Source organism: Cyclopterus lumpus, chromosome 7 (assembly GCF_009769545.1).
Source record: "Cyclopterus lumpus isolate fCycLum1 chromosome 7, fCycLum1.pri, whole genome shotgun sequence".
In the NCBI taxonomy this organism is placed as follows: Eukaryota; Metazoa; Chordata; class Actinopteri; order Perciformes; family Cyclopteridae; genus Cyclopterus; species Cyclopterus lumpus.
The window spans coordinates 25,360,536-25,370,535 of record NC_046972.1 but is presented as its reverse complement, the minus strand read 5'-3'; the positions used below and the strand labels follow the sequence as shown (position 1 = coordinate 25,370,535).

Here is a 10,000-nt window from a genome sequence, read left to right as displayed (position 1 = left end):
TACTACTACTACTACTACTGTGACTACCACTAGTACTACTAATACTGTGACTACCACTAGTACTACTAATACTGTGACTACCACTAGTACTACTAATACTGTGACTAGTACTAGTACTACTAATACTGTGACTAGTACTAGTACTACTGTGACTAGTACTAGTACTACTACTACTGTGACTAGTACTAGTACTACTAATACTGTGACTAGTACTAGTACTACTACTACTGTGACTACCACTAGTACTACTAATACTGTGACTACCACTAGTACTACTAATACTGTGACTAGTACTAGTACTACTAATACTGTGACTAGTACTAGTACGACTACTACTGTGACTAGTACTACTACTACTGTGACTAGTACTAGTACTACTACTACTGTGACTAGTACTAGTACTACTAATACTGTGACTACCACTAGTACTACTAATACTGTGACTAGTACTAGTACTACTACTACTGTGACTAGTACTAGTACTACTAATACTGTGACTAGTACTAGTACTACTACTACTGTGACTAGTACTACTACTACTGTGACTAGTACTAGTACTACTACTACTGTGACTAGTACTAGTACTACTACTACTGTGACTACCACTAGTACTACTAATACTGTGACTAGTACTAGTACTACTACTACTGTGACTAGTACTACTACTACTGTGACTAGTACTAGTACTACTACTACTGTGACTAGTACTAGTACTACTAATACTGTGACTACCACTAGTACTACTAATACTGTGACTAGTACTAGTACTACTAATACTGTGACTACCACTAGTACTACTAATACTGTGACTACCACTAGTACTACTAATACTGTGACTAGTACTAGTACTACTAATACTGTGACTAGTACTAGTACTACTAATACTGTGACTACCACTAGTACTACTAATACTGTGACTACCACTAGTACTACTAATACTGTGACTAGTACTAGTACTACTAATACTGTGACTACCACTAGTACTACTAATACTGTGACTAGTACTAGTACTACTAATACTGTGACTACCACTAGTACTACTAATACTGTGACTACCACTAGTACTACTAATACTGTGACTAGTACTAGTACTACTAATACTGTGACTACCACTAGTACTACTAATACTGTGACTACCACTAGTACTACTAATACTGTGACTACCACTAGTACTACTAATACTGTGACTAGTACTAGTACTACTAATACTGTGACTACCACTAGTACTACTAATACTGTGACTTGTACTAGTACTACTAATACTGTGACTAGTACTAGTACTACTAATACTGTGACTACCACTAGTACTACTAATACTGTGACTAGTACTAGTACTACTAATACTGTGACTAGTACTAGTACTACTAATACTGTGACTACCACTAGTACTACTAATACTGTGACTACCACTAGTACTACTAATACTGTGACTTGTACTAGTACTACTAATACTGTGACTACCACTAGTACTACTAATACTGTGACTACCACTAGTACTACTAATACTGTGACTACCACTAGTACTACTAATACTGTGACTAGTACTAGTACTACTAATACTGTGACTACCACTAGTACTACTAATACTGTGACTTGTACTAGTACTACTAATACTGTGACTAGTACTAGTACTACTAATACTGTGACTACCACTAGTACTACTAATACTGTGACTTGTACTAGTACTACTAATACTGTGACTACCACTAGTACTACTAATACTGTGACTACCACTAGTACTACTAATACTGTGACTTGTACTACCACTAGTACTACTAATACTGTGACTTGTACTACCACTAGTACTACTAATACTGTGACTTGTACTAGTACTAGTACTACTAATACTGTGACTTGTACTACCACTAGTACTACTAATACTGTGACTTGTACTACCACTAGTACTAGTACTACTAATACTGTGACTTGTACTACCACTAGTACTACTAATACTGTGACTTGTACTACCACTAGTACTAGTACTACTAATACTGTGACTTGTACTACCACTAGTACTACTAATACTGTGACTTGTACTACCACTAGTACTACTAATACTGTGACTTGTACTACCACTAGTACTAGTACTACTAATACTGTGACTTGTACTACCACTAGTACTAGTACTACTAATACTGTGACTTGTACTACCACTAGTACTACTATTGTTTCCAGCACAGCTGCTGCTACTCCTACTGCTCTTTTCGTGATACTAATACTACTCGTACTACTGCTAATAACTATAATATAATAATACTGCTTACTGGTACTACTTCCTACTCGCGGTACTTTTCCTGCTGTGTTGTTGTTGTTTTTCCACATCAGATGTTGTTGTTTATTCTTTGCTTCTCTGAAGGACAAAGATTGACGAGATCAACCAAAGAAAAGAGGAGGAGCTAAAGGCCACGAACATCCGCATCCAGAAACTACAGTCCGACGTCGTGGCAGCCAATCAGGTGAGACCTCCGTGAAGTACTCCGACCTGCCTTCAGAGGGTTACTTAAATAAAAGTACAAAAGCATCAGCATAAAAATACTATTGTTTTATAATTATATCTTTTATTTATTTATATGAAAACATCTCCTTCTTACAGATGGATTTATTCAAGATTACATTTGAACGCATCACGATAACGTCGCAAATCAACTGCGCCGAATGCTCACTTTTACTGAGAAGAGCTTGAAAGCATCATAATGTAACTCAATGGACGCTCCGTTAGCGTTAGCTCCGTTAGCGTTAGCTCCGTTAATGTTAGTCTGTTAGCGTTAGTTCCGTTAGCGTTAGCCGTTAGCTCTGTCAGCGTTAGCTCCGTTAGCCTTAGCTCCGTTAGCGTTAATTCCGTTAGCGTTAGCTCCATTAGCCTTAGCTCTGTTAGCGTTAGTTCCGTTAGCTTTAGCCGTTAGCTCCGTCAGCGTTAGCTCCGTTAGCCTTAGCTCCGTTAGCCTTAGCTCCGTTAGCGTTAATTCCGTTAGCGTTAGCTCCATTAGCCTTAGCTCTGTTAGCGTTAGTTCCGTTAGCGTTAGCCGTTAGCTCCGTCAGTGTTAGCTCCTTTAGCCTTAGCTCCATTAGCGTTAGCTCCATTAGCCTTAGCTCCGTTAACGTTAGCTCCGTTAGCGTTAGCTCCGTTAATGTTAGTCTGTTAGCGTTAGTTCCGTTAGCGTTAGCCGTTAGCTCCGTCAGCGTTAGCTCCGTTAGCGTTAATTCCGTTAGCGTTAGCTCCATTAGCCTTAGCTCCGTTAGCCTTAGCTCTGTTAGCGTTAGCTCCGTCAGCGTTAGCTGTTAACTCCATCAACGTGTATTAGTCGTATGTATTTTCAATCTGATATCAAATAGTCTGACAAGTATTGAAAGATATCAGATAAATGTAGTTGAGTATAAAGTAGCATGAAATACTAATACTAGTACTATCCTACTAATACTCAATCAAAGTACAAGTACCTCAGAAATGTAGTGCAACCAACGTCACGTTTGTGTTTTTAGACGACAGCCGAGCTGAGAGAGCAGATGCAGAGCAAAGAGAGAGAGCACGACCTGGCTGTGCACACCTTGAAGGACCAGGTAACACACACACACACACACATACACACACACACTCACACACACACACACACACACAAGTTTAAAACGTGTTTAACTGGAGACGAGGAAGTGAAGAAGGAGCTGAAAGTGACTTTAATAAGTCATGAATTATGTATTCACATTCACTCGGGAAGTATCCACTATGAAAACTATCTGGATACCGTTGATGATGATAACAAAGATTGTTTGATTAGAAACTAGTTTATTAGTACAATAAATAGTTATTTTTTCAACCATATCTCCGGTTCTTCGCAGGCTGTGAGTAAAGAGATGAAGGACGGTGGTTGATGAGCAAAGCGACGTTCTATCAGACATGAAAATAAAAGTTTATATCTCACTCTGGTCTAGAACGGTTACCACATTTCTTTAATTTGTCTGATTTTACATATTTGTTTACACATAGTTTCTCTAAATTAGAAGAATCAGAGAACATATTCTTTATTGTGGATACAGGACTATGATAATATGTATTTATTTAGTGTGTATTATATTGTATCATATACACACTGTTATCTGCATCATGCATCTATTTTTGTCTTTTTAAAATCTTCTATTATGGAACATCATAAGCGTGCGGGTGTTCCTTTTGTCCGACGCAGAAAAGCGACTCGCGGGCGTCATGACGACGTCGATGAGTCGCATTTGAAGCCCAATAAATGACGTGTGAAAGAGGATATTGTTGGTTTCGCTGTGTTTCTGATCCTTCTCTTGTCCTCTGCTCTGTCTTCTTGTCTTTTATTTCTGTTCCCTTTCTTTTGGTCGCGCCTCTCGTCTTCTTTTGGTCCACCTTCTTTGATGTTCTTGCTTTCTTTGTGTGTTTGTTTATCTCCGGGACTCTTTTGCTGGTGTCGGTCCGGTTCGGTTCTCTCTGCTGCCCCCTGCCTGTGGTGCGTCGGTACTGCAGGTAGCCAATCAGAGTGCAGTCAGTCAGGAACAGGTTGACAACATCCTGCAGGATAACGATGCTCTGAGGACTAACCTAGCTGCTCTAGAACAGGTAATACACCTAGAGAACATCATCCAGAAGTGTATCCCTCAAACAGTGTTCTATGGATTAACCTAGCTGCTCTAGAACAGGTAATACACCTAGAGAACATCATCCAGAAGTGTATCCCTCAAACAGTGTTCTATGGATTAACCTAGCTGCTCTAGAACAGGTAGTACACCTAGAGAACATCATCCAGAAGTGTATCCCTCAAACAGTGTTCTATGGACTAACCTAGCTGCTCTAGAACAGGTAATACAGGTAATACACCTAGAGAACATCATCCAGAAGTGTATCCCTCAAACAGTGTTCTATGGCCTAACCTAGCTGCTCTAGAACAGGTAGTACACCTAGAGAACATCATCCAGAAGTGTATCCCTCAAACAGTGTTCTATGGACTAACCTAGCTGCTCTAGAACAGGTAATACACCTAGAGAACATCATCCAGAAGTGTATCCCTCAAACAGTGTTCTATGGCCTAACCTAGCTGCTCTAGAACAGGTAATACACCTAGAGAACATCATCCAGAAGTGTATCCCTCAAACAGTGTTCTATGGACTAACCTAGCTGCTCTAGAACAGGTAATACACTTAGAGAACATCATCCAGAAGTGTATCCCTCAAACAGTGTTCTATGGACTAACCTAGCTGCTCTAGAACAGGTAATACACCTAGAGAACATCATCCAGAAGTGTATCCCTCAAACAGTGTTCTATGGACTAACCTAGCTGCTCTAGAACAGGTAATACACCTAGAGAACATCATCCAGAAGTGTATCCCTCAAACAGTGTTCTATGGCCTAACCTAGCTGCTCTAGAACAGGTAATACAGGTAATACACCTAGAGAACATCATCCAGAAGTGTATCCCTCAAACAGTGTTCTATGGACTAACCTAGCTGCTCTAGAACAGGTAGTACACCTAGAGAACATCATCCAGAAGTGTATCCCTCAAACAGTGTTCTATGGACTAACCTAGCTGCTCTAGAACAGGTAGTACACCTAGAGAACATCATCCAGAAGTGTATCCCTCAAACAGTGTTCTATGGACTAACCTAGCTGCTCTAGAACAGGTAGTACACCTAGAGAACATCATCCAGAAGTGTATCCCTCAAACAGTGTTCTATGGCCTAACCTAGCTGCTCTAGAACAGGTAATACACCTAGAGAACATCATCCAGAAGTGTATCCCTCAAACAGTGTTCTATGGACTAACCTAGCTGCTCTAAAACAGGTAATACAGGTAATACACCTAGAGAACATCATCCAGAAGTGTATCCCTCAAACAGTGTTCTATGGACTAACCTAGCTGCTCTAGAACAGGTAGTACACCTAGAGAACATCATCCAGAAGTGTATCCCTCAAACAGTGTTATATGGACTAACCTAGCTGCTCTAGAACAGGTAATACAGGTAATACACCTAGAGAACATCATCCAGAAGTGTATCCCTCAAACAGTGTTCTATGGACTAACCTAGCTGCTCTAGAACAGGTAGTACACCTAGAGAACATCATCCAGAAGTGTATCCCTCAAACAGTGTTCTATGGACTAACCTAGCTGCTCTAGAACAGGTAGTACACCTAGAGAACATCATCCAGAAGTGTATCCCTCAAACAGTGTTCTATGGCCTAACCTAGCTGCTCTAGAACAGGTAATACACCTAGAGAACATCATCCAGAAGTGTATCCCTCAAACAGTGTTCTATGGACTAACCTAGCTGCTCTAGAACAGGTAATACACCTAGAGAACATCATCCAGAAGTGTATCCCTCAAACAGTGTTCTATGGACTAACCTAGCTGCTTTAGAACAGGTAATACAGGTAATACACCTAGAGAACATCATCCAGAAGTGTATCCCTCAAACAGTGTTCTATGGACTAACCTAGCTGCTCTAGAACAGGTAATACAGGTAATACACCTAGAGAACATCATCCAGAAGTGTATCCCTCAAACAGTGTTCTATGGACTAACCTAGCTGCTTTAGAACAGGTATAACCGATAATACATCCAATACATTAGATTGATGGTCTGAAATCAACATAGGCCTTAACAGGTTCTGACCTGACGTAGAACCCTTTTCGAGAACCGTAAACCAGATTGGTTTAATTATACATATAGATTTAGAATCAGATGAAATATTCTATACTGTGGATGTAGAAGTATTTTATTTATTTATTAAACTGTTTATGAATGAATATTTACACGACTGTAAAGCTGCGTGTACGTACGAGCTGCTTTAAGTTAGTGAGTCCCGAAACAGGAACCCCACATCTGAAGAACCTCAACTAGAACCTGTGTGTGTTCTCCGAGTCCTTCATGTCCTCTGCTTGATATTTACGTTCTTCTGCCGTCTCCATGCTGCTTGTTCCACGTGTTCCCCTCAGATCTGCTAACTTCACGTTCCACGTGTTCCCCTCAGATCTGCTAACTTCACGTTCCACGTGTTCCCCTCTGACATGCTAACTTCACGTTCCACGTGTTCCCCTCAGATCTGCTAACTTCACGTTCGACGTGTTCCCCTCAGATCTGCTAACTTCACGTTCCACGTGTTCCCCTCAGATCTGCTAACTTCACGTTCCACGGGTTCCCCTCAGATCTGCTAACGTCACGTTCCACGTGTTCCCCTCAGATCTGCTAACTTCACGTTCCACGTGTTCCCCTCAGATCTGCTAACTTCACGTTCCACGGGTTCCCCTCTGATCTGCTAACTTCACGTTCCACGTGTTCCCCTCAGATCTGCTAACTTCACGTTCCACGCGTTCCCCTCTGATCTGCTAACTTCACGTTCCACGGGTTCCCCTCAGATCCAGACGGTGAAGACCCAGGAGGTGAACCTCCTCCGTGAGCAGCAGGAGGCGCTGACGCTCGAGCTGCAGCAGAGACGAGCGGAGCAGGAGAGTCATCTGGCTGAGAGGGACGACCTGGACTCCCAGCTGCAGGTACACACACACACACACAGGTACACACACACACAGGTACACACAGGTAACACACACACACACAGGTACACACACACACACAGGTAACACACGCACACAGGTAACACATACACACAGGTAACACACACACACACACACAGGTAACACACACAGGTAACACACACACAGGTAACACATACACACAGGTAACACACACACACACACAGGTAACGCACACACAGATAACACACACACACACACACAGGGAACGCACACACAGGTAACACACACACACACACACAGGTAACACACAAAAAGGTAACACACACACACAGGTAACACACACAGATAACACACACAGGTAACGCACACACAGGTAACACACACACAGGTAACACACACACACAGGTAACAGACACACAGGTAACGCACACACAGGTAACACACACACACAGGTAACACACACACACAGGTAACAGACACACAGGTAACACACACACAGGTAACACACACACAGGTAACACACACACAGGTAACGCACGCACAGGTAACACACACACACAGGTAACACACACACAGGTAACACACACACAGGTAACACATACACACAGGTAACACACACACACAGGTAACACATACACACAGGTAACACACACACAGGTAACACACACACACAGGTAACAGACACACAGGTAACGCACACACAGGTAACACACACACAGGTAACACACACACACAGGTAACACACACACAGGTAACACACACACAGGTAACACACACACAGGTAACACACACACAGGTAACGCACGCACAGGTAACACACACACACAGGTAACACACACACAGGTAACGCACACACAGGTAACACATACACACAGGTAACACATACACACAGGTAACACACACACACACACACACACAGGTAACACACACAGGTAACACATACACACAGGTAACACACACACACACAGGTAACACACACACAGGTAACACATACACACAGGTAACACACACACACAGGTAACACACACACATAGGTAACACACACACAGGTAACACACACACAGGTAACGCACACACAGGTAACACATACACACAGGTAACACATACACACAGGTAACACACACACACACACAGGTAACACACACAGGTAACACATACACACAGGTAACACACACACACACAGGTAACACACACACAGGTAACACATACACACAGGTAACACACACACAGGTAACGCACACACAGGTAACACATACACACAGGTAACACATACACACAGGTAACACACACACACACAGGTAACACACACAGGTAACACATACACACAGGTAACACACACACACACAGGTAACACACACACAGGTAACACACACACACAGGTAACACACACACACAGGTAACACACACAGGTAACACACACACAGGTAACACATACACACAGGTAACGCACACACAGGTAACACACACAGGTAACACACACACAGGTAACACATACACACAGGTAACGCACACACACACAGATATTTCTGTTACTACTCACCTGTTTTTCATTGCTGAAAAATTAATTTCTAATAATATTCTAATTCTAATAATATGATTCTTATACTATGCTACTAGTGATACTATTATAATTGTATTACTATTTTATTATTTGTAGTATTACAACAGTACCACAAAAGACTGAAGGACGTTTCATTTGACTAAACATGTCCTCCTCGTGTCCTCGTGTCCTTACTGAGGACACGAGGACACGAGGAGGCACTGAAGGAAGTACGGGACCTTTTATTTGTCCTTCAGGAGTCGAGCTTTGCCAACAGGAAGCTGTTGGAGCAGCTAACGGAGGAAGGACATGAGAAGGAGAAGCTGCTGAGGGACCTGGAGGAGGCCAGGAAGGTACACACAGAGACACACAGAGACACACACAGAGACACACAGAGACACACAGAGACACACACAGAGACACACAGAGACACACACAGAGACACAGAGACACACACAGAGACACACAGAGACACACAGAGACACACACAGAGACACAGAGACACACACAGAGACACACAGAGACACAGAGACACACAGAGACACACACAGAGAGACAGAGACACACAGAGACACACAGAGACACACACAGAGACACACAGAGACACACACAGAGACACAGAGACACACACAGAGACACACAGAGACACACAGAGACACACACAGAGACACACAGAGACACACACAGAGACACACACAGAGACACACAGAGACACACAGAGACACACACAGAGACACAGAGACACACACAGAGACACACAGAGACACAGAGACACACAGAGACACACACAGAGAGACAGAGACACACAGAGACACACAGAGACACACACAGAGACACACAGAGACACACACAGAGACACAGAGACACACAGAGACACAGAGACACACAGAGACACACAGAGACACACAGAGACACACACAGAGACACAGAGACACACACAGAGACACACAGAGACACACAGAGACACACAGAGAGACA

At 42.5% G+C, this 10,000-nt stretch overlaps 1 protein-coding gene across 5 annotated transcripts in view; it reads left to right on the top strand.

Annotated features, from left to right (window-relative positions):
* gripap1 (GRIP1 associated protein 1) overlaps positions 1-10,000 on the top strand; it is a 56,680-nt gene that overhangs the window by 20,279 nt on the left and 26,401 nt on the right. For 4 of the 5 annotated variants that reach the window (XM_034536318.1, XM_034536317.1, XM_034536320.1 and 1 more), the window contains 5 exons: positions 2,357-2,456; positions 3,481-3,558; positions 4,484-4,576; positions 7,366-7,500; positions 9,280-9,375. In XM_034536318.1, the coding sequence (XP_034392209.1) occupies positions 2,357-2,456; positions 3,481-3,558; positions 4,484-4,576; positions 7,366-7,500; positions 9,280-9,375 (502 nt within the window). The remainder of the gene's footprint in view (positions 1-2,356; positions 2,457-3,480; positions 3,559-4,483; positions 4,577-7,365; positions 7,501-9,279; positions 9,376-10,000) is intronic. The other variant, XM_034536319.1, reaches the window with a different exon arrangement.